At 38.4% G+C, this 25,289-nt stretch overlaps 1 protein-coding gene across 1 annotated transcript in view; it reads right to left on the bottom strand.

Moving 5' to 3' along the window:
- Nucleotides 1–25,289, bottom strand: part of dysf (dysferlin, limb girdle muscular dystrophy 2B (autosomal recessive)) — a 135,488-nt gene that overhangs the window by 31,100 nt on the left and 79,099 nt on the right. Inside the window, exons 38-39 of the mRNA XM_055007930.1 lie at nucleotides 19,045–19,104; nucleotides 4,956–5,054 (exon numbers count right to left, since the gene is read on the bottom strand). Coding sequence (XP_054863905.1) covers nucleotides 4,956–5,054; nucleotides 19,045–19,104 — 159 coding nt within the window. The remainder of the gene's footprint in view (nucleotides 1–4,955; nucleotides 5,055–19,044; nucleotides 19,105–25,289) is intronic.

Raw genomic sequence — 25,289 nt, 5'->3', positions numbered from 1 at the left:
GAGACGTGATGTGCAGCCATGTTGGATCATTCCATGACAAGTTCATCAGTGTTTCAGAAAACTGTTTTTCCACAAAATGAATCATGTCTATGAGATGATCCTGGTATCTCCTGTGTGTAAAAATGCTCCTTTCATTGTCTAGAACTTGTTCTGACCAACCACCTATCACACATGCTGATATGAACCTGGAAAGTTTACCCACAATGCACTGTTTAAACATGAGCCAAAAGTGACCCGACTGACTTAAAATTACCTTAATAATCCCTACAATGTCCTTCAATGAACTTGTCTCTTGTTAAAACAATTAGCAGTGATGATTGAATGACTCCAGTAGAGGACATTCTTTACATTATTGGCTCTTGAAAATTGAAACGTGTGGAAAATATTCAAATGAGGCTGTATATGTTTCCTACTAAAATCCAGTCTTTGGTCGACATTTCACCAACCGTTGAGGCTCTAACATCAGTAGAATCTGATGTGTGGAAAGTTTGACAAGACAAGGTTCCAGATTTTAGATGTTTTGACTAAACGTTGTTGTGGATTCATTGGTAGGAAACAAAAACTGTGTAAACTTACAGGAACTTTCTGTGGCCACAATACCACAAATGTTGCACTATTTTCTATTTTCAAGGGCCAATAATTAAAAACGTGTCCTCTGGTGGATCCATTCAATCATTTTGATCTGCTGGAAATTATTCTGTCTGTGTCCTCATCAAATTTAACTGCTATGGGAGTTACATTTCTGGAGATATTGAACCCTTCACAGGATGTTTTGACAGAAAAGTCTCAAAATTCTGCCAAAATATTCACCAGAATTTAGTTTTGGCTTCCAAATACCAAATCAGTAAACTCTCAGCACCATTGCTGTCTGAAATGACTGAACCAGATTGTTACCAAAGGAACTGAGTTGACTGAAATTGCAGACACACTGTTGAACTTTTTTCTGACATTTCCCATCGGCCAAGTTGGTTCTGATATATTTAGTCATTTCTGGCACCAGACAACGGCACTGAATCGGTGATGCAACTGAGAAGTCTGAGCAGCAGCGAGGAGAGGATGGAAACACAAACAGAAAGGTGAGAAAAAAGGAGGCGACAACAGAGCCGAGAGGGAAGGTGAGAATATTAAGAGAAGCGAGTTTTCCTCGGGTCAAGATGAGGCTGGAAACTGTGCTGACAGTAGCAGCTCAGAAACCAGAGGAGGCAGGAGGGTAAAGAGAGAAGAGGTGGCAACTGGGGTTGAGAGGAAGGTAAAGGAGGCTGGAAAGGTTGGAAACAGTGGCTCATTTCCCTGCGACAGTAGCAGATCTGAGCAAAGAGCTTGTCAGAGGAGTGCGGGAACAGCAGAGCAGGGAATAAATAAAAAGGAGGTGCTGGCAGCCGGTCGCTGGAGGCGGAGGACGGAGGGGAGGCTGGAAACCAGTGGCTCATTGGTCATTTCACTAGTTTCCATCCAACTGTCAAGTGAATTTCGAGCAAAGTTTTGAAATGTCGCAAAACCTCAAAGGCGAATTAGATATGTTTCCATCGTCCGGGGTGAAAGCCTTTAATTGGCTTCCTGAATGAAAAAATACACGCACCAGAAAAATGGAAAGAGTCTTTCAAGGGTCAATGGCTGTTGGGAAAGCTCTTATTGTTCTCCACTGTGCCATTGAGTTTTACGTCTAAAACAGGACAGAGAAATGGACTTTTACACTGGAGCATGTTCGACTTTGTGGTACCTTTCTGTTAGTTTGAAGGTTTTTCCACAAGTTTGATCTATAATTTGGATGATTTTGTGCACCAGTGCTTCCAAAATGTGAACAAGCACACTTTGTCTCACTAATTAAGTCATCAGAATGTGACTTTCAAGCTCTTGTTTGGACGTCCTATCCAGAAAACTACTATTGCAGCTGCTAAATGGACCGGCGGACATTAAAGACATGGAGAGGACAGAGTTAAAGCTACTGCTGATGTGAAATGGCTTTCAAGGGAGAGGTTAGAGGTCTAATTTAAGAGCAATAAAGAAAGGCCACATTCTGACATGATTAGTCATTTGTTTGGGCATCGGACGAAAAGACTGACGTGTGCTTCGAGTCCCGGTGGAAGGAAAGGTCGGCGTTTGGGCCGAGAGAACGGGGATAAGGGTTGGAGAGAGCGTGGGCGACGGCGAGGTGCTCTGAGACGACTGTAATGACATTACACGACACCAACGACGGCTGATGCGAGCCGACTCGCCAACGTCGGCCTTTTCCCCGAATCCGTCCCACTGCGGCAATCCCGAAGCGAATTCACCACAATGAGTCACCAGAGAAGTTCGTAAACCGGACGGAGTGTCGCGGCGCCGAGCTGCGAGGACGGGACAGACTGACAGAGGGAACTGGCAGGATGGAAAAAATGTGATTTAAACGGTGAAGTGTGGGGCAACGAGCAAAACATTTTCAGAAAACCGAACAAAGAGCAGCACTGTCTCCATGTTCTTCGTGTTTCCGTCTTACTTTCAATCTTTATTTCTTCTTTCTGCCATCTTTACTTTTACCTTTTTACTGTCTTCTACACTGCAAAACTTAAAATCCTACCAAGTCCATTTGTCTTATTTTTAGTTAAAATGTCTCATCCCACTTGATTTAAGATAAATTCACTTAACAAGAGACATTTCAGCAGATGGAGGGACTGTTTTAAGACAATGCATCTTAAATATCTTGTTAAGTCAAACAATCTTGAAATTATCTTGTTTTGAGTTGAATTTTACAAGAAAAATCAAAATAAGTTTAATACATCTACAATTAGGAGGTTACATGAAAGCAAAAATCTATTTTTGAGTGAAAAACTGCTATTTGTTTAGCATGTTTGGCTTATTTTAAGACACCTAAGCTTAACAATCCTGGTAAAATCTAGCTTAAAATAAGTTTTCCCAGCTAATTTTAAGATCTCAATATTCTAAATATCATATCTTATTTCTAGAAATCTTACCAAACCATTTTCACTTGTTCTATTGGGAGAGTTTTTCACTTATTTCAAGGTAAAAGTTCCTTGAAATAAGTGTTTTTTTTCTTGTTTTGAGAGGGCATTTTTTGCAGTGTATCGTGTTTCCTCCTTTTATTCACAAACAAACATCATCTGAACAGTTGGTCCATTCCTGTTTTCTTTCATTTTACATCAACATTAACCAGTTTCCAAACGGCAGTATCATGTGACATGAAATGTGAATAAAAACAGCAAAAATGCTGAATTTAAACCACAGCAACTCCACATGATGAGACATTTGTGTGCCATAAATTATACATATCACAAAAATAATGACTGGAAGACCTCCCTTGTAGATCAGGCTTTTAGAATCTAGTAATACCAGAAAAGTGCTGACTCTAATTTGGAGTTAATGCTGCTTTCTTATGCCGTTTTTCACTGGAATTCCCCGCGTTAGTCTACCTAGCTCAATGCCAAATCTGATTATATGATGGTACAAAAACAGGTGTTGCACCATCAGTTGAAATCTGAATTATAAATGTGTCACCAGGGGGTCTGAAAAGCATAATAAAGTCTTAGAATTACATCATTTATCAGCCAGAAACTGTAAAAACATAAGGAATCATTGGATTTTCAACATTTCTATACTGCGTGAAGTAATCATACATGATGCTCAATCTGGAAATTTAACCAAATCTGAGCTTAAAATCTTGATATTTCATTAGCGTTACTTCGTGCTGCATGTCTTGTTGAGAAGTTCACCAAAAATATATCATTTGCACCAGATTCTGTAAAGAAAAAAATAATCTCTGCACATTTTAAATGCAGCATGGCTCAGAAACAGGGAACAGAGGAGCAAGTAGTTGGAGATCCATCCACCATGGTGGAACATCTTTCTACTGATGATGAGCACATCAGCTGTAGAAAGATGTTTCACCATGCTGAATGTATGAGTAGAGAGAAAAAGACTGTAGAGGCTGGAAGCTGTTTCTGATTTCTGTCATTCTACCTGTCTCCTACTGACAGAAGACATTTCCTAGTTCTCTCTCCTTCTTCATGGTTGTTCTGCTTCCATAGAAGTGCAGAAAAGTGAAGAAAAATGCCTTGTCAAGGTAAATGGTCTGCACTTCTATAGGATTGTTCAACCTTAGTGGTAGGTTGGTCTATGTGGCTCGTTGGTCTAGGGGTATGATTCTCGCTTAGGGTGTGCGAGGTCCCGGGTGCAAATCCCGGACGAGCCCTATAAGATCTTCTGTTGTCAGAGCAGAACTTCATTATGTGGAAACAGAATGAAGGCAGAACTTGGTGGTCGGAAACTGCTCAGGCTTCAGAACATACAAGACAACCTCGGTAAAGAAGGATCTGTTCAGGTGTGACTAAAAATTTACACCACTAGTCTGTAGAGGTGGGTGTTTAGTAGATCCTGATTTAAAAACAGAATATTCCTACAAGAAGAAGCTCTATCTGCTACACTACCATTCAAAAGTTTGGAGTCATCCAGACAATTCCATGTTTTCCATGAAAATTCCCACTTTTATCTATGTGCTAACATAACTGCACAAGGGTTTTCTAATCATCAATGAGCCTTTCAACACCATTAGCTAACACAATGTAGCATTAGAACACAGGAGTGGTGGTTGCTGGAAATGTTCCTCTGTACCCCTATGGAGATATTCTTTCAAAAATAAAGACAACTGATTGCAAACTTTTGAATGATAGTGTATGTCTGCAGAGATTCCAAGTCAAAAGACAACTGGGAGTCACAGATCTACTAATCTTAATTCATTTTGCTCCCGAATTGGGCCCACTAAGTGTAAAGTTGTTTGTTTCTAAATACTGAAAATAAAGTGTTCTGTCACTGCAACATGTTTTCAACCTGTGAAGCAGTTTAGTCAGAAAATACATGGTGTTTTACCAGGTTATTGCCTAAAACTACTCATCAAACATGGCTATTTCAGCCTTTTCTTCTGTATTGGTGTAACTAAACCCACAATAAAAACAGATTCTTACCTTCAGAGTGTCGAAGCCTCTCTCCAGGTAGGTCCCACATTTGTTTTTCTCTCCAGTTGAAGCGTAGAATTTACTCCACCAGTCCATGAAGTCTTCTCCCTGTTGATCGCATATCAGAGGTCAGAAGTTGGCGGGTTAGAAAGAAGGTGCTGACTTCACATGAAACCCTACAGTTCAATAAAAACATGAAGATGAACGCATCTTTAGCTCTTTTATGAATATTTGCTTTGGATTTCCTTCTCAAGCTGACTTTTAATGTCAACTCTAATAGACAAAAATGACTTTAGCTTATCTTCTCTTTCACCAAACCGTCTGTGGCCACTGATCTAACAGCATTAATGGGTCTGATTTAATTTGACATGTGAACTCCTGCAGCGACCTCCGACCTTTCAGACACATTCAGAGTCCTGCAGCGTCGGCGGTTTGCCTTCGTGGAGCAGCGCTCTACAAAGGGGCTCACAAATAACCCACTTTTCATGATTTTTCCAATGATCGCATACTAACGTGCAGTTAGCCAAGTCACGTCAACACGAGTAAAAATTGTCTCTGGTGGCTCCATGGCATTAAGGTCATGGTATATGGGCATTCTGAGGCAATGGAAACGGGCAATGTTGGGACGGCAGCAGGCACAAAGTGGACAAAATCAACATGGACATGAAAGAAACATGTTAATGCTAAAAAAGCCCAAAAATGTATGTTTATGCATGAAGAAAAGAATCTTTCTGCCGCTGTGCTTCGAGCTCTTTTCCATCACGTCTCTGCTGCATATTAATGTTCTGCAGGCAAAGACATCTATTGTTCAGATTAGATTAGGAAAGATCTTTGCATATTTCTGGTTCTTGTGAACAGTTTGTGTGGTCAGGTCCACTGACAGAAAGCAGAATTTGTCTAAAAGGATTAAAAACCCTCTAAAGTGGACTTCAGCTCATCTGGGACTGGAGCTTCGACGTTTGACACACTTGGAACTGGCCGGAGTGATTTATGTGAATCAGCGAGTGAAGAATTACGCTCTTTGCAAGTGACGATCAAGTCTACAGTTAAGTCCAAGTCCTAAGCTTTGGGTTTGGAGTCCTACTATGCATATTTTAGTAAATTTACTGCCATTTAAAGAGGACAAAGATGCAGTTATGCTGTGAATTTAAAGCAGATAGAGATGCTTTATTTCATGCCATTTAAAATGATAAGCCAAAGGATCAACGCGACTGTTCAATGAGACATCGACACGTCTTGACTCTTTGCCACTGTTGTTGAGATTCATGGAGTTCAGCAGGTATCTGTTGCTGATTTGTCATTTGACATGTCTAAAATGACTCTGAATTTGTCTAAAATGATTGAAACATGTCAAAAATTACTTGCAACTTGTCCAAAATGAAGTAAAAGCTGTCCACAGTGACTCGAAAATTGTCCAGAATGACTCAGATTTCATCTAAAACAGATTCAAACTTGTCCAAAATAATAACTCAACAGCTGTCCAAATGGCTCAGAAGTTGTTCAGGACGACTACAATGAGTTCATTTGACTCCAAATTTGTCCAACACAATATCTAAAACTCTCCAAAAAGACTTTAAAAATGTCCATAATGACTTAAAACCTTTCCAAAATGAATTAAAAACTGTCCACTGTGACTAAAAATTGTGAAGAACAACTTGAATCTTGCCCAAGATGTTTCAGAATTTGACCAAGGTGGCTCAGACATTGTCCAAAGTCACTATGATTTGTCCATTTGACTTCAAATTTGGCCAACATGAATCAACTCTCTAAATCAACATTAATAACATCCTAAGTGACTTGAAACTAGCCCAAATATGAGTTAAAAACTGTCCACAGTGACTAAAATCAGTCTGTTTGACTCTAAATTTGTTTAACACAATATCTAAAACTCTCCAAAAAGACTTTAAAAATGTCCAAAATTATTTAAAACTTGTCTAAATTGAGTTAAAAACTGTCCACGTTGACTGAAAATTGAGTAGAATAATGTGAAACTTGTCCAAGATAACTCAAAACTACTCTTATAAAAGCTGCTGTGATGTTGGTATCTTTAAATGGTTCACACCATTTTCAGAAAAGTTTGATTTCAGTCAGTTGGCTGCTATTTGGATCACTGAACATGAAGGAGTTCAACAAATATCCTGCGAAACGTGTTGGATTTCAGTCAAGCCCAAAGAAAAGGTTCTGGAGGAAAGTTCTGTGGTCAGATGGAACAAAAACTGAAGGTGAGGCTTTTAACCCCAAGAACACCAAACATACCGTCAAGCATGGAGGTGGCAGTATCATGCTCTGGGCTTTCTAGAAGAGCTTCTGGGCTGGTTTCAGACTGGATGTTGGACTGGTTCTGGACTTTCTTGGGACTGGTTTATGTTTGGTTTCAGTCTTGATTCTGATGTGGTTTTGGATGTGATTTAAATTTGGTTTAGGGCTTATTTTACTCTGGATCTGGTCCTGGATGAGGACTGGGTTCAGACTGCCTTGGGCGGGTCTTGGATTATTTTTAGGAGTAGTTCAGGTTTGGTTTTGGTCCTGATTTTGTACTGGTTTTTGACTTTTTAGGACTGGTTTCAGACTGTATTCTGACTGGTTCAGAATTGTTTTTGGATTGGTTTAGGTTGATCTGGGTCCTGGTTTTAGACCAATTTAGGATTGGTTCAGGACTTTCTTGGGTGGGTCTTTTATTAACCCCATGAACACCAAACTTACCATCAAGCATGGTGGTGGCAGTATCATGCTCTGGGGTTTTCTGGAAGTGGTTTTGGACTGGTTTCAGACTGTATGTTGGGCTGGTTTATGTTTGGTTTCAGTCTTGGTTCTGATCTGATTTTGGATTATTCTGGATCTGGTCCTGGATGAGGACTGGTTTCAGATTGTCTTGGGTGGGTCTTGGATTTGTTTGTAGGAGTAGTTTAGATTTGGTTTTGGTACTGATTTTGTACTGGTTTCTGACTTTGTTAGGACTGGTTTCGAACTGTATTCTGACTGGTTCTGAACATTGTTTTTGGACTGGTTTAGGACTGGTTTCAGACTGTCTTGGGTGGGTCTTTTTTTTTAACCCCAAGAACACCAAACCAACCACCAAGCATGGTGGTGGCAGTATCATGTTTGAAGGTTTTCTAGAAGTGCTTCTGGACTGGTTTCAGACTTTATTGGGTGGGTCTTGGACTTTTTTAGGAGTAGTTTAGGTTTGGTTTTGGTCCTGATTTTGTACTGGTTTTTGAGTTTTTCATGACTGGTTTTGAAATGTATTCTGACTGGTTTTGAACATTTCTTTGGACTAGTTTAGGTTTGATTTTGGTGGTGGTTTTTGACCTTTTTTGCAAAACCAAATTGATTGTTTGTATAAAAAAGCTTTGTAAATAAATAACACAGATCTGAAACATCACAGAAAAATCACCAAACACTCACTATGTGAACTCTAAAACATCTACAAGTTCTTTCTTACAAGACAACATGCTCACAAACTTACCCAGGGCAGCATCTAGAGTCGGCATTAACAGTGAAAGACAGAAATTAAGTTTCATCTTACTCAGTACAGATACACAAACGCTGACAGAGTGTAACCACACAGTAAAATAACAGGATTAAACACATTTTAAGGAGCTTTTCAACACATTTCTTAATACTTATTCTCACAACGCATGCAGGGTTTCCTTCCAAAATGAAACACACCATGAAGAGGGAAAAAAAAGAAGGGAATAAATCTGTGTATTACAAAACGGCTACTGGCATCAAAGTCCAGCAGTTAAAGTCTTACTATTACAGTTATGAGTCATCCTGAGGCCGGCGCTCACAATGTCGTTCTGTTTTTGGAGGTTAAAACATATTTCTTTGTTTTTCACATGTTGACCGATGGCTTTCTGAGGTTTGGAGTCGAGTCATTTTGATTTATACGATGTGATTCTTGGGGCGATGTATAACATCTCTGAATGAAACCCTGTTACGTGTTTTTATCAAGACGTCCGTTGTCTCATCCATCACATTCACTAAAAGTCTGCTCGCATTGGCAACGGCGGGCGCACAGCTATTTAAAAGCTCATTTTTGATTATTTTCTCACAGAAGTAAAGCCTGTGTGTGTGCAGCCCGCTGGCTCTGACGCAACGAGGAAATAACGAGCACAAAAATGGAGAATACTGAGGGGACAGATCAAACTAACAGCCTGTCCCTTCACACAAACAGATCTGAGCGAAGCGACCCGCCCTGCAACCTTCAACCCTCCCAGCAGCACTCGGCTTTAAACACGCTGCTGACGCATTCACCACTTTTTCCTTTGTGTGCATCTCTGCGAGCACGAAGGCATAAATGTAGAACAAAAGTGCTCTTATGGCAGCGGGTTGGTGTGGAATCCCCTTTCTCCTGCTTCCCACACGCTTACAAACAATCACAGTGGGGAGGGGCAGGAGGAAAACCGTGGAATTCCTCATTTTTCCAAAGTGGCTGCAGCACTGTAGAAAATTAACATTTTCCTTAACGCTTGGCAACTGAAATTAATTGAACAATTTACTGTGATTTTTACAGATTTCCCCGGCAGAAAACAACCTTAACCCTGGTGTCGTCCTGCAGGTCAAAATTAACCCGTTTTAAAGTTTGGAAATGTGGAAAAAAAATATATTTTCACAGTGAAACTTCTGATGTCTACATTTTCAACATTGTTGAGAAATCTTTGAACATTTTTTGGTGGAAAAAAAGAAATGTTAAAAATGTTTCTTAAGAACATTCACATAAAAATCAGCCAAAATCCAGCGAAATTTGCTGGATTTTGGTTGACTTTTATGTGAAGGTTCCTAAAGAAAATATTAGAAGTTTTACTGATATATATAGAATCACTTTAGATATTTTTAGGATTTTTTTTTTTTTTAAAAAGATTTTTATTCATTTTTTGAAAATATTTACTTTTTTTAAATTTCTTGCCAGATTTGGGGATTTTTTTTTTTTTTAAAATAAATATTTTATGGGAAACTTTTAAGGAATTTTCTTCCTGAACATTTTGCAAATTTTCAGAAATTTTGGGAATTTTTTTGCTGAATTTTTAGATTTTTTTCAGACAAGGGAACAGTATTTTTTGGTGCCGTAAATGAGGACAACAGGAGGGTTAAATCAGCATAAATATCAGTATTTTACGGATAAATTAATTTTTTTTTCAGTTTTTGAATGTTCCAGTGTTCCATCCTGGTTTCCACCATATTTTTTCTGGACTCCTTGCTGCCAGGTTTTCACGGTGTGTGTTTTTGCAGTGCAGGCGTGGAACCAGGCAGCACACACACACATGCAGTGTGAAGTGTCTGCAGTGTGTTAATGTGCCCTCGGTGTGCCGTCGCTGCCAAACGCTGATGACAGGGGCGCCAGGAATGGTGTGTGTGTGCCCACTGCTGTGTGTCAGGGTGTGTTCGCTCAAGTCCTTGACTCCTGGTTCAGACAGATGAGGGCCGCCGTCCGGTGCAGCCATCCAGACTGTAAACCGTGGAGATGGACACACACAGCCGGCAGTGGTCTGCTCAGGGTGTCAGTGTGGTTTGCAGCCTATCATTACACCCTGCAGGGAACGCCAACTAACCAAACCAGACTGGCACTGCCAAGAGCTCTGTGAGATTTACATAAGAGCCCCAAGCTGCAAGTAAAAGCTTTAGAGGGGAAACCCCCGTCCACAGCGGGTCAGAGGTCTGAGACGAGGAGTTAAAGAAGCTGTTCCAACCTCCACCTCAGAGCCAAAACACTCAGACTGCACTGACGTCACGGCTCAGACTGAGAGGGCCTCAAATTATGGATGTCCTGAAGCAGGAACACGGCCAATCACAGCATTTTATAAGTGATTAGAACCACAACTAATCCAGCACTTAGTCCATGGACCAGACCAGATATTGGAACCATCTCAGGTGACCAAACCTAAGTGGTGCTAAAATGTACGTTGGGTTATTATAAGTACATCAGGATGTGAGAGTCTTTCCATACTGGCAGCTTTATCACTGATAAGTGGAACGATCACATTCACCATAACTGCTGTAGGGCACAATTCATTTAAACCTCACCGTCTGCAAAGATCACATCTAATATGAGTCAATAATCAAATAAAACTGTTTGAGAAAGGCGAATATATTCTAATAATTAAACACCAGACCCATATGAATGCATTTCTTGTTCGTACTTTCTTTTCACGCTTAGTTTTTGTCATTTTGTCTTCTTTTTGTCGTTTTGTGTGTTGCTTTGGTCATTTTGTGTCTTGCTTTGTTATTGTGTCTTGTTTTTGTCATAGACAATCTTGTTGCCATAGCAACAAAATCTTTCTCAGTCTCAGGTTTGTTATAGTATTGTTCTGTGCTGTAAAGTTATTAATGCAGATGATGATGTGTAGCATGTGGCGTTTCTTAATTTTTTGTAATGAGGAAAAATCCTATCGAATTATGTCCCGTCGCGTTGATGGGACTTTTGGTTCAGACTCTTTCATTGTGTCCATTAAACCAGTGGTAACATTTATTAAGCTGTGAGTCTGCAACAGCTGTCATATCAAAATGCAAACTACAGACATATAGCTAGTTAAAAATACTAAAAAGAATTGGTCACCTCGAGTGGTACTGATACTGGAGATGTTAGGTCTGGGCCCATGGACTAACTGACCAGTTGTCTGCATCAGATCCCACACAGGAGTCAGAAAGAGAGAGGATGAGTTGAAGTGGGACACTTTAAATAAAACTCAAGAGCTCTGGTTGGACGTCATTAACCTCCTCAGAAGTCTTTGTTATGGTGCCTGCTGCTGCTAAACCCCCACAATGCTCTCTGCTTTAACATGAACTGTAGTCTGAGTGACGCCTCCTCTGGTCTCTACAGGATCAAACAGGAAGAGGCTCCACCTGCTGGAACAACCAGGAACTACAGATAATATACATTTTCTGACATACATGTAGAGCATACAGGTTTTCTCCATCTTTTAGAGCTTGTGGAGCCTCAGTACATTCTACTCTCCAACACTACTTTTCTCTTGTTTTGTGTGATTTCGTCTAATTTTTTTTTTTCAAAAACTGTCAAACATCAGTTTAAAAATGATGCAAAAAAGTCCAAATGACCTCAAAGTGCCAAGATATAGACTGTGACACCTGGAGTGGATGTAAAACTGATCTGGTGTCAGTTTTTATCAGAACTCAGGTGTGTTTCTCCTCCTAAATGTCATGGTTCTATCTGCTGCACTGATGAAGTTCTGAGGCTCAGAAATGATGGAAAAAGTCCATTAAAAGGAGATAAATCTGGACCCACTTCTATGGACTTTAAGGTCCTGTAACTCTGAAAATATTCCTAGTATGAAGGTAAAATTTAGCTTCACTAAATATAGTCTCTGTGGATAAAGAATCAGCTGATTCTGAGGGAAGCTCTGACTGATTATTGATGGATTGACCCATGTTAGTTGTGTAGGGTTAGATAAAATGGCTAACTGCTAAACATAGTACAAAAAAAAATCAAAACAAGAAGAGCCTTCATAACATTTTCAGTGCAGCTGGAATAAAATCTTGCAGTCTGTTGGTTCTCTACAGTGAATTGTGGGATACTGATGGATGCAAATGATGCAGAATGTGCTCTGAGTTGTGGCCAGAAAGGCTTCTTCTCTCGACCACAGCGTTCAGGCTCTGTCAACCCGTCATGATGTATTCGTCAAAGAGCGCAGCACTTGAATGGAGAACGTTTCTTCCTTAGAAGCTCCTCAGGAGGCGGGTTTGGTGCTTTGAGGAGAATTTCCTGAACCGTTTCTGCCCAAAAACCTCCACTGATTTTCTGTGACCCCATTCTGTATCTCCAAAGCCGGTCGACATGAAGAATGTGGAGAGGCTGGGAAAGACGTTGGAGCAGAGCTGTTTGTGTGCGTTTGTCATTCGCTCCACTGCGGTTTCAAGGCAGAACACCAAACCTCAAGTAAGAATCTGTGGCATTTTCACATAAATAAATGTCTTCTTTGCTATCACTGATTGACGTTACGCAGCTCGGACTCAACCTACAGCCAGTCTGAGAGCTTTTCCATGTGCTGCCCTACACTACTGCTGCCTGATTGCACTTTTCTTTGAAAAATGACTGTGATGGACAGGGAATGATGAGTGCCAGACTTCTGATGAGTTGGGAATAATGTAGAAAAGAAGAAGGTAGTTAATGGTGAATTGATCCTTCAAGGATTTAAGGATCCACTGAGCAGCTTCTCCAGACCTGTTTGGGTTTTTTTAGTTTGTTCCAAATTCTACTGGAATATGGAATCCCTCCTCCTATTGTTGAAGCAAATAAAGCTCTGTATGTCAACACTTCTGCGGTATTCAAGACTCCTGATGTCTTCTCCACAGACACTGGAGTACCCTCTATCACCTTTCCTCTTCATCGTCTGCTCAGACCATGCTGCATTGAGGAATACAATCTGTCCTCCAATGGTCTGACCCTAAAGCGTCGTCAAAGTAGAAGACATCCTGAAGAAGTCCTCCTAGAACTTGCAGATGACATCGCCCTCCTGGAAAACACTTTCAGTGAAGTAGAAGACTTCTACATTGGATAGAGTGAGAAACAAGACAGACTGGACTCTTCTTGAATGCTGGAAAGACGAAGTTCATGCACCTCAACCCAACATCTGGGGAGACATTGCAGCATTAGATGGGCCAGAAATCGAAAAAGTTGACAATTTCCAATACCTTGGAGGCTACACCATCTCCAATTAAAACGACACCAAAGTAAGAGTATTCAAGGCGTCAGTGGAATCCATCTCGCTCTATGGATCCAACTCCTGGTCACTAACGAAGATCCTCTCAAAAAGAGTTGATGGGACTTAGACCAGAATGTTAGGGATGGAACAGAACATCTCCTGGAAATCACACCTCAACAACAAGTCCCTATACGGCTCACATCCACGCTGGTCAACCATCATTAGGTAACGTAGACCAGCCCTGGATGGACATGTGGAGACACAACGAAGCAGCTGGTCGTTGTTATGGAAACCTGATGCTTTTAGAAGGGCCGGCAGGCCGAGCACAACATTAAGGAAGGTTCTAGAAGAAGACACTGGTATGGAAGACAAAGAACTTCTGACTGCAAAGCTGGACAGAGGGAACTGGATGAAGAACTTTATCACTGATTCTGTCGGATGTAATTGACTGACTGACTGGTTTGTTTTTAATATGGACATAATTTTCAAGTTAAAAGACATTTAAAGATTAAAATCAACTTAAATCTCACTTAAATAAGATTTAAATGTTATTATTGCATTTGTAATTTTACAAGAACCACAGAGAGGCAAAAAAACCCCTAAATAGATGCAAAATAATAACAAAAAGACACAAAACAACTACGAAGAGGCACAAAACGGTCACAGAGACACAAAACCAATAGTTTTATCTGTAACTATGTGTTGTATTTTCCATTATATGTTGTGCAAAATCTTCATCTTAACAGTGACTAACCCTGCCAGATAAATGTAGTGGAGTAGAAGCATAAAAATCTGCCATCTATGTAATGTGTTGGAGTCTGTGGATGCAGAAAACGCTCCAGTGTCATCCAGAAGTGCACAGATACATTTGGATGACATTATTTTGGGCAGCAAATATGTGCAGCACTCAGATTCTGGAGGTGAACAGCAGCTTACATCAGACTGCGGCTGAAATTAGCAGGACAAGAAAAACAATAATGATTTAGTAAGCTATTTTGACATCTTGTTTCTGGTCACAGTGTCATTACAGGGCCATAAATGTGTGTTTCATAAACCCCCCCAAAATGCCACAAAGTCGCCTGGCATGAAGCCATTTCTGTGAGCTTCTCTTCTTCTGAAGCAGCCGGGAAGGATTTATGGAAGCTGAGGCAAACTGAAACATGTTAGAGCAGGACTTTAACCAAAACTGACTGTTTCTAGCAATAAAATGGATGATGAGCATTAATGGTGAATAAAAAACGCAGTGAAATCTATAAAATCTATAAAACACATCACCATGAGACACAAAAACCGCATTATATGTAAGTGATGTGTAATGATGCTACTGACAGCACATCTTCGTAAACTCTTCCAGCACTGAAACTAAATCTGACTGAACCGCAATAGAAGCTGCCAACCACAAAAGAGACACAAAACAACTATAAAGAGACAAAAGAACTACCATAAATAGACAAAAACTACCAGAGTAACAAACCACAAAGAGATGCAAAACATCAACAAAGAGAAAAAAGAACCACAAAGAGAACCAAAACAACGACAGAGACGCAAAACTATCACAAAGAGATGCAAAAACCCAGAAAACTACCATAAAGACCAATGAAACTACCACAAAGAGACATTACTGAACCACAAAGAGACTAACGAACGACCTACAAAGAGACAACAGCACCACAAAGACACACAAAGCAACCACAAAGAGACAAAAGATCTGCAAAGAGAACCAAAACAACCACACAAAACCACCACAAAGAAATGCAAAAAATCCCACAAAACTACCATTAAGACCCATGAAACGGTCACAAATAGACATTACAAAGAGACAAAAGAACCACAAAGACACGCAAAGCAACAACAAAGAGGCTGAAAATGGCCACAAAGACATGCAAAAGAACCACAAAGAGACAAAACAATCACACAGAGACAAAACAACCACAAAGAGACACAAAACTACCACAAAGAGACACAAAACTACCACAAAGAGACACAAAACTACCACAAAGAGGCAAAACCACCACAAAGAGACACAAAACTACCACAAAGAGACAAAACAATCACAAAGAGACACAAAACCATCACAAAGAGATACAAAACTACCACAAAAAAACCCCACAAAACTACCACAAAGAGATGCAAAACCACCAAAGACATGCAAAAAAACACTAAATAAAACCTACAAAAAGACAGAAAATGACTACAAAGAGACAAAAGACCCACAAAGAGACAGAAAATGACTACAAAGAGATGCAAAACAACCACAAAAAGACACAAAAACATCACAGAGATGCAAAAAAGACACAAAAAAATCCCACAAAAAGAAATAAAATGACCACAAAGAGACACAAAAGAATAGCTAAGAGACACAAAACAACCACAAAACAGACGTAAAAGAACCGCAATGAGACGCAAAGCAGCCACAAAAACACAAAAGACCTACAAAGAGACATATATAGATCACAAAAAGACACAAAACAACTACAAAGAGACAGACGGTCACAAAGAGACACAAAAGAATAAAAAAGAATTGCAAGAGTTTTGTAAAGAGAAACACAACAACCCCAATGAGATGCAAAAGAACCACAGCTGCTTTTTGGCGACGGACTGGACTAGTGTTCATGAGGACTACTGGTAAATAAGAGGCACAGTGCTATCTATAAAATCTATAAAAGACGTCACCGTGAGACACAAAGGCTGCATTATACACCAGTAATCTGACAGGGTTTTAAATGAGAAGACACAGAGGTCGGTTTGATCCTCCATAAACACTGTCATCAAGCAGGGATTGTGCCGACGAGACGCGACACCCGATGTTCATTTTCCATCTGAGCCACATCAGATCTCACATATCTCTAAAGGGGGTCGGAGCCTCGGAGGCTTGAGGAGCCGTGACGCTCCTGACAGCACATCTTCTTAAACTTTTCCAACTCTGAAACTGGATCTGCAGGGCGAGCAGTAATCTGGTAATCATCAGACATACGCCCATGACCCGCTTTCTGCTCTCAGCGTAGAGATTAAGGAAGCAGGGTTTACAGCACATCAGAGACCAGCTTTCTTCTTCTGCTGCCATCAGATATTAGCTCCTCTTTCCCTGCACTCCGTCAGACCTTCCTGATTCCTTTCATTCTCCCTGCCGGTCCTTTTGGTTCAGTTAGTAGCCATCTGCTAACACAGAGCTGTGGTATGGAGGATCTACACACTGGAAAAAATGCCCCTCTCAAAACAAGAAAAAAACTTATTTCAAGGAACTTTTACCTTGAAATAAGTGAAAAAATCTGCCAATAGAACAAGTGAAAAATGGCTTGGTAAGATTTCTAGAAATAAGATATGATATTTAGAATATTCAGATCCTAAAATTAGCTGGGAAAACTTATTTTAAGCTAGATTTTACCAGGATTGTCAAGCTTAGGTGTCTTAAAATGAGCCAGACATGCCTAAAAAAAAAAAAAAAAAAAAAAAAAAAGTGGTTTATCACTCAAAAATAGATTTTTGCTTTCATGTAACCTCCTAATCTGAGATGTATTAACCCTCCTGTTGTCTTCATTTACAGGCACCAAAGAATATTGTTTCCTTGTCTGAAAAAAATTCAAAAATTCAGCAAAAACATTCCCCAAATTTATAAAAATTTGCAAAACCTTCAGGAAGAAAATTGCAATAATTCCTTAAAAGTTTCTCTTGAAAGTTTTATTTTAAAAACATCCCCTAAATTTGGCAAGAAAATTCTTGTAAAGTAAAAAGTCTTCCAAAAAATACTAAAAATATCTAAAATGATTCCATATATATCAGTAAAACTTCTAATATTTTCTTTAAGAACATTCAAATAAAAATCAACCAAAATCCAGTGAAATTCCATAAATTCCAAATTTCCATATTGTTTGACTTAACAAGATATTTAAGATGCATTGTCTTAAAACAAGTCCCTCCATCTGCTGAAATGTCTCTTAAGTGAATTTATCTTAAATCAAGTGGGATGAGACATTTTGACTATAAGGCAAATAGACTTGGTAAGATTTGGAGTTTCTGCAGTGTAGCAGCTCTGTTGACTTTGGCCTCAGCCAGACAGAAAGCCGAGCCTTTAATTTGACTGGTTTCAATATCTGACCCTTAATAAAACAAATATCTTTGTTTGGAGAGAAAGAAATCACCCCCAATTACTGTGGAGCAGCACTACTGGAGTTGTGTGTTTGTGTGAGCAGTCTGGACCGGGTCAGGCTACGTCTTCAGATTGACCTGGCTTAGGAAAATAAAATGGAAGAATGTAACAGGGAGCGAGCTCCCTGTTCAGATCTGGGATCAGATTTCCTCTGTAACCGCACGGCTCGCTGGGAATCGCTCAGTAAAACCCTGATTCCTCCAGCTGAGACCAGGCTAGTAGAGGTTCTAGTTTGGTTTTTATCTCGATCCTTCCAGGTCGACCCTCAGATATCCATCAGTGTCCCACTTAAAATAAACTTCATCAATAAAGGGATCTAAAATTAGATTTCTGCTACTGTCTAAACCTGATAGAGAAATGTACGTCTACTGCAGCTCCTGGTGGACGCTGGATTCCTTCATTTCTGTACTAATAGCTCAGATTTACAGATTTATATTTGACCAACAGGTTTATTCTGACTGGAAATGACAAAAACAGATGATAAAATGCAGTGGTTGTACAGATGGCAATGATACATATATATCGCACCATTCCTCTTTGTGTCTCTTTGTGGTTGTTTTGTGTCTCTTTGTGGCTGTTTTGTGTCTCTTTGTGGTCATTTTGTGTTTCTTTGTGGTTGTTTAAAGTCTCTTCCTGGTTCTTTGTGTGTGTTTTGTCTCACTTTGTTGTTTTGAGTCTTTTTGGATTTATTTTTTAGTCTTTGTGGTTGTCTTGTATCTCTATTTGTCTTTTTGTGGTTGTTTTGTGTCTATTTATAGATGTTCACTATTTCGTTGTAGTTGTTCTGTGTCCCTTTGGGGTCATTTTGAGTCTATTTGTGGTCGGCTTTTTTGTGTCTTGTTATGTTTGTTTTTTGTCTCTCTGTGTAGCAATCTTGATAATTTCTTTCGTTTTTGCCTTTTATAGTTAAAATTTATCACTAACTTCTCCAAAAGAATTTATTAGAATCTATTGTCACTTGTTTTTCATTTCCAGCCAGAAGAGATCTGTTGCTTAAATCAAAGTTTAATACAAATCAAAGTTTGGGTTTAGGTGTGAATCATGTGCAGCTTTAGTGCATTTAGGTTTTAAAAATCAGCGCGACTCGTTGCCAGTGTGAACAGACCTGTTGTAAAAATCAACATTAATTTCTCTCTGACACCATTAGTAGATTAAATGAAGATGAGACAAAGAGTAAAGAAGTTCTATATAGCATGTAAACAAGATGGATGGTAACAAAACAATAAACAATTAAGTTAAAGTTTTAGGCATAAATGAATGAAATGAGTTGAAAGATGAGTTTGTTACCTACATGAAGGCTGGAACTAGAGGTTGAAAGGTTAATGATAGCTGAAGTCTCTCCATCTGCAAGCTACAAGACACACATGAACACAGAAACATACACACTTTCAGGTTAGATGGTTAGAAACACACTCAAGACACTCTTCATTCCTCATCACTGGCATCAGTAGACATCACATTACCACATACATTAGTGACTCAAACACACACTCACGTCAACATTTTGTTTTCTCCAAAACAACAGTTACTAAAAACCCAGACTCTAGAAATTGTTTGTGAGGGAAAACTAAGTGTGCCACCATTTGTTTGTCTGGGAGGTCTTGCTGGGTGAGATGCAGACAGCAGAACTGGGTGAACGCTGATCGATCGAGACAAAACCACATTAGAAAGACAAAGAGCTTAGATGAAGTCACAGAGAAGCTGAGTGCATGGAAGAGCAGAAGAAAAAGAAGAAGGAAAAGAAGCATGCACAAACATTTACACATCTGTGCTCCAAGAGATTATTTCTAAAACGGAGCAAAAACACTCACCTGTATGGAGATTGTTTCATTTTGAAGCACCATTAATAGCCATAGTCTACTGGCACTGACATACACTTCAAAAGTTTGGGGTCACCCAGACAATTCCATGTTCTCCATGAAAACTCCCACTTTTATCCATGTGCTAACGTAACTGCACAAGGGTTTTCTAATCATCAGTGAGCCTTTCAACACCATTAGCTGCTCTAAAAGAGTCAAAGCTGCTCTATATTAAAGTTGCTCTATATTAAAGTTGCTCTATAATAGCTAAAGTTGCTCTATATTAAAGTTGCTCTATAATAGCTAAAGTTGCTCTATATTAAAGTTGCTCTATAATAGCTAAAGTTGCTCTATATTAAAGTTGCTCTATAATAGCTAAAGTTGCTCTATATTACAGTTCCTCTATAATAGCTAAAGTTGCTCTATACTAAAGTTGCTGTATATTAAAGTTGCTCTATATTAAGTTGTTGTATATTAAAGTTGCTGTATATTAAAGTTGCTCTATATTAAGTTGCTCTATAACAGCTAAAGTTGCTCTATATTAAAGCTGCTCTATATTAAAGTTGCTCTATAATAGCCAAAGTTGCTCTATATTAAAGTTGCCGTATAATAGCTAAAGTTGCTCTATATTAAAGTTGCCGTATAATAGCTAAAGTTGCTCTATATTAAAGTTGCTCTATATTAAGTTGCTGTATATTAGCTAAAGTTGCTCTATATTAAAGTTGCTGTATATTAAAGTTGCTCTATATTAAGTTGCTGTATAATAGCTAAAGTTGCTCTATATTAAAGTTGCGCTATAATAGCTAAAGTTGCTCTATATTAAAGTTGCTCTATAATAGCTAAAGTTGCTCTATATTAAAGTTGCCATATAATGGCTAAAGTTGCTCTATATTAAAGTTGCTGTATAATAGCTAAAGTTGCTCTATATTAAAGTTGCTCTATATTAAAGTTGCTCTATAATAGCTAAAGTTGCTGTATATTAAAGTTGCTGTATAATAGCTAAAGTTGCTGTATATTAAAGTTGCTGTATATTAAAGCTGCTCTATATTAAAGTTGCTCTATAATAGCCAAAGTTGCTCTATTTTAAAGTTGCCGTATAATAGCTAAAGTTGCTCTATATTAAAGTTGCTCTATATTAAAGTTGCTCTATATTAAGTTGCTGTATAGTAGCTAAAGTTGCTGTATATTAAAGTTGCTCTATATTAAGTTGCTCTATAATAGCTAAAGTTGCTCTATATTAAAGTTGCTGTATAATAGCTAAAGTTGCTCTATATTAAAGTTGCTCTATATTAAAGTTGCTGAATAATAGCTAAAGTTGCTCTATATTAAAGTTGCTCTATAATAGCTAAAGTTACTCTATATTAAAGTGGCTGTATATTAAAGTTGCTGTATATTAAAGTTGCTCTACATTAAAGTTGCTGTAAAATAGCTAAAGTTGCTCCATATTAAAGTTGCTGTATATTAAAGTTGCTCTATATTAAAGTTGCTCTATAATAGCTAAAGTTGCTCTATATTAAAGTTGCTCTATAATAGCTAAAGTTGCTCTATATTAAAGTTGCTCTATAATAGCTAAAGTTGTTCTATATTAAAGTTGCTCTATAATAGCTAAAGTTGCTCTATATTACAGTTCCTCTATAATAGCTAAAGTTGCTCTATACTAAAGTTGCTGTATATTAAAGTTGCTCTATATTAAGTTGCTGTATATTAAAGTTGCTCTATATTAAGTTGCTGTATATTAAAGTTGCTGTATATTAAAGTTGCTCTATATTAAGTTGCTCTATAATAGCTAAAGTTGCTCTATATTAAAGCTGTTCTATATTAAAGTTGCTCTATAATAGCCAAAGTTGCTCTATATTAAAGTTGCCATATAATAGCTAAAGTTGCTCTATATTAAAGTTGCCGTATAATAGCTAAAGTTGCTCTATATTAAAGTTGCTCTATATTAAGTTGCTGTATAATAGCTAAAGTTGCTCTATATTAAAGTTGCTGTATATTAAAGTTGCTCTATATTAAGTTGCTGTATAATAGCTAAAGTTGCTCTATATTAAAGTTGCGCTATAATAGCTAAAGTTGCTCTATATTAAAGTTGCTCTATAATAGCTAAAGTTGCTCTATATTAAAGTTGCCATATAATGGCTAAAGTTGCTCTATATTAAAGTTGCTGTATAATAGCTAAAGTTGCTCTATATTAAAGTTGCTCTATATTAAAGTTGCTCTATAATAGCTAAAGTTGCTGTATATTAAAGTTGCTGTATAATAGCTAAAGTTGCTGTATATTAAAGTTGCTGTATATTAAAGCTGCTCTATATTAAAGTTGCTCTATAATAGCCAAAGTTGCTCTATTTTAAAGTTGCTGTATAATAGCTAAAGTTGCTCTATATTAAAGTTGCTGTATATTAAAGTTGCTCTATATTAAGTTGCTCTATAATAGCTAAAGTTGCTCTATATTAAAGTTGCTGTATAATAGCTAAAGTTGCTCTATATTAAAGTTGCTCTATATTAAAGTTGCTGAATAATAGCTAAAGTTGCTCTATATTAAAGTTGCTCTATAATAGCTAAAGTTACTCTATATTAAAGTGGCTGTATATTAAAGTTGCTGTATATTAAAGTTGCTCTACATTAAAGTTGCTGTAAAATAGCTAAAGTTGCTCCATATTAAAGTTGCTGTATATTAAAGTTGCTCTATATTAAAGTTGCTCTATAATAGCTAAAGTCGCTCTATATTAAAGTTGCTGTATAATAGCTAAAGTTGCTCCATATTAGCTGAAGTTGCTCTGCATTTAAAGCTAAAGTTGAACTTAAAGTGTATATGTTGCTGACAGAATGATGAAAATGGAGCTTGTTAGTCGTATTAACACGGATTAATCGTGCCAATCATTTCTAGTGCTACATGTTCAGAGAATCAGATGAAACAATGCTGCCTGTTGTTCATGTTGTTGACCAAATGCTACACTTTGGTTCCTTCAAATTACAACTTCTAAATCATCCTCTGGTTAGAATCTGCCAGCGATCTGGGTCGACAAGCGTGCAGAGATTTGATCCGTCAGTGGAGATTTATCTGTTGGTTGCATCACCATTATTTGCTGTTTTGATGTGAGAGCTCTTTAATTGGATGGGGGTGTAAACGTCAGGGTGTGTACATTAATTTCAGCACCCCTCTTGGACTCTCACGCTCTATGGCAAACGAACTTGTGCATTTCTTAGACCTCCCGTGTCACCAGACGTTTAACGCTGAGCTCCTCAAACACAACACAATGGAGTTTTTGCAACAGTGCAAGAGAATGGAAAAGCAGTGTGTGGTTTAGGGAGTGGTCGGTGTCGTAAGGATGAGGTAACAGCAGTATATCAGAGACAGTCCCATGATGTCTTCCCTTATGGTAAACATCGCATACATATGTGAGTGGTTTACAGCAGGGGTGTCCAACATGCGGCCCGCGGGCCAAAACCGGCCCTCCAGAGGGTCCAATCCGGCCCACGGGATGACTTTGTAAAGTGTAAAAATTCCAGAGAAGACATTAACTGCAGATTGTAAATTAGTAAAACTATAAATTTAAAATCATTTCTAGACCATGACAAGTTGTTTGGATCCCAAAGTAAAATACTAGATTGTTCATTGTTCTTTTGTCTCATTTTTGCAATATTTTGTCTTGTTTTTGTTGTGTTTCTTGTCTAACTTTTGTCGTTTGTTTCATGTTTTTGTCGTTTTGATTCTCGTTTTTGTCATTTTGTGTTTTGCTCTATTTGTTGTTTTTTCTGTCGTTTTTGTCATTTTGTGTTTTTTGTCTTGCTTGTGTTGTTAGTTCATTTTTTTGTCATTTTGTTTCTTTTTTGTCTTTTTTTGTCTTGTTTGTGTCATTTGTGTAGTTTTTTTATCTTGTTTTAGTCCATCTTTTTGTCACTTTGTAACTTTTTTATCAAACATTTTTGTCTCTTTTTTGTTTTGACACAAAATGAGACACAAAATGACAAAAAAATTAGACAAACAACATGGAATCTTTTTTGTCTCATTTTTTGTCATCTTGTGTTTCGTTGTCATTTTGTGTTTCGTTTTTGTTGTTTTGTGTTTCAGTTTTGTAATGTTTTGTCTCAGTTTTGTTGTTTTTTGTCTTTTTTTGTCTAACTTTTGTCGTTTGTCTCATGTTTTTGTTGGTTTGATTCTCGTTTTTGTCATTTTGTGTATTTTGCTTTATTTGTTGTTTTGTGTGTCATTTTTGTCGTTTGGTGTTTTTTTTGTCCTGCTTGTGTAGTTTGACTATTTTTTGTCGTTTTGTTTCTTTTTTTGTAATTTCAGCTCATTTGTGTCATTTGTATAATTTTTTGTCTTCTTTCTGTTCACTTTTTTGTCGCTTTGTAAGTTTTTAATGATTTTTTTGTCTCTTTTTGTTTTGTTTTGTGTCATTTGTCTAATTTTTTGTCGTGGAGGCCAAAAAGACTGAAAAATTGTCCAAGACTGCTCAAAATTAGTCTAAAATGAGTCACAACTTGTCCCTAATTACTTGAAACTAGTCCAAAATGTCCAGAAACTTGCTAGCTAAACTCCTACAATGCTCTCTGCTTTAACATGCACTGTAGTCTGAGTGACGCCTCCTCTGGTCTCTACAGGATTAAACAGGAAGAGGCTCCACCTGGTGGAACAACCAGGAACTACAGCTGATCTAAGACACATTTACTGACATGCATGTAGAGAATACAGGTTTTCTCCATCTTTTGGAGCTTGTGGAGCCCAGTAGACCCTGCCCTCTAACACTACATATCAGACAGCGAACCTTTTCCTGAAAACAGCCCTGACAGGTTCTGCAAGGGTGGTACTTGCAGCTGGAACATGGACAAAGTGGAAAATCTGAACAACATGTGGATGAAGATAGCAAACCTCCATTGTTGCATCTCCTACGTACTCAGAGCACTGGAGCTAAATCCACTATTTGTTGTGGTTTTGGTGCACTCGCCTTTTGAGAGAAGACTGTTACTCAACTTGGACATTACGTTGAAAAAAGGTTCTACAGAGACTATTCTTGAGGTCAAAACATGTATAAAGGTGCAGCCACTGAACAAGTTCCTGCTGTAGAAAACGACCTAATGAAAGTCAGTGTGATGTCCTCTGAAGAGATGGAAACATGACTGTGTGTGAAGCTGTTGTGGCGCCTGTGGGTTACAGGATAACAAATAAGGACACAGAGAGAAATTAAAAGAAGGAAAAACACCAGAGAGGATCTCCACATGATGGAAGGATCACAGAGGAGACGAGTGGTTGATGAACCACAACAATGAAGAGAGGGCCGGAGAAGAAGAGGAGGACAACATGAGGATGTCCTTTAATGAGCTTCCACATCAAAACAACTGTCAGTTTGATAGATAGAGAAGGAAAGAAGGAATGAGAACATGAATTAAACCAGGAAAGGGAATTACAAAGAAGGATGAAGACAGAATGTGAGAACAGAGAAAAACTGAAAGTGAATGATTGGAGAGGAAAGTTGGGGGCATGAAGAAAAACAACAGACAACTGAATGAAACCAGCGAACTATCAAAAACAATAAGAAACAGACAGATCACAGGAGAGTTAGACAGATAAAAGGATGTGAAATAGGGAAGCAAAGCAGAGTTGAACTGAGGAAAAACAGATTGAAGAGAGATGAACACAGGGAGCGAAGATGAATGGAAGTTAGGTAGCGAGAAGTGAGGAAAGTGGAATCACGGGATGACTCTACAGAAGAATGGATCAGTGCTGATTACGTTATTC

Source organism: Amphiprion ocellaris, chromosome 23, assembly GCF_022539595.1.
Source record: "Amphiprion ocellaris isolate individual 3 ecotype Okinawa chromosome 23, ASM2253959v1, whole genome shotgun sequence".
In the NCBI taxonomy this organism is placed as follows: Eukaryota; Metazoa; Chordata; class Actinopteri; family Pomacentridae; genus Amphiprion; species Amphiprion ocellaris.
Note: the sequence above shows the minus strand (reverse complement) of the source record. Positions and strands in the feature narration are given on the sequence as shown.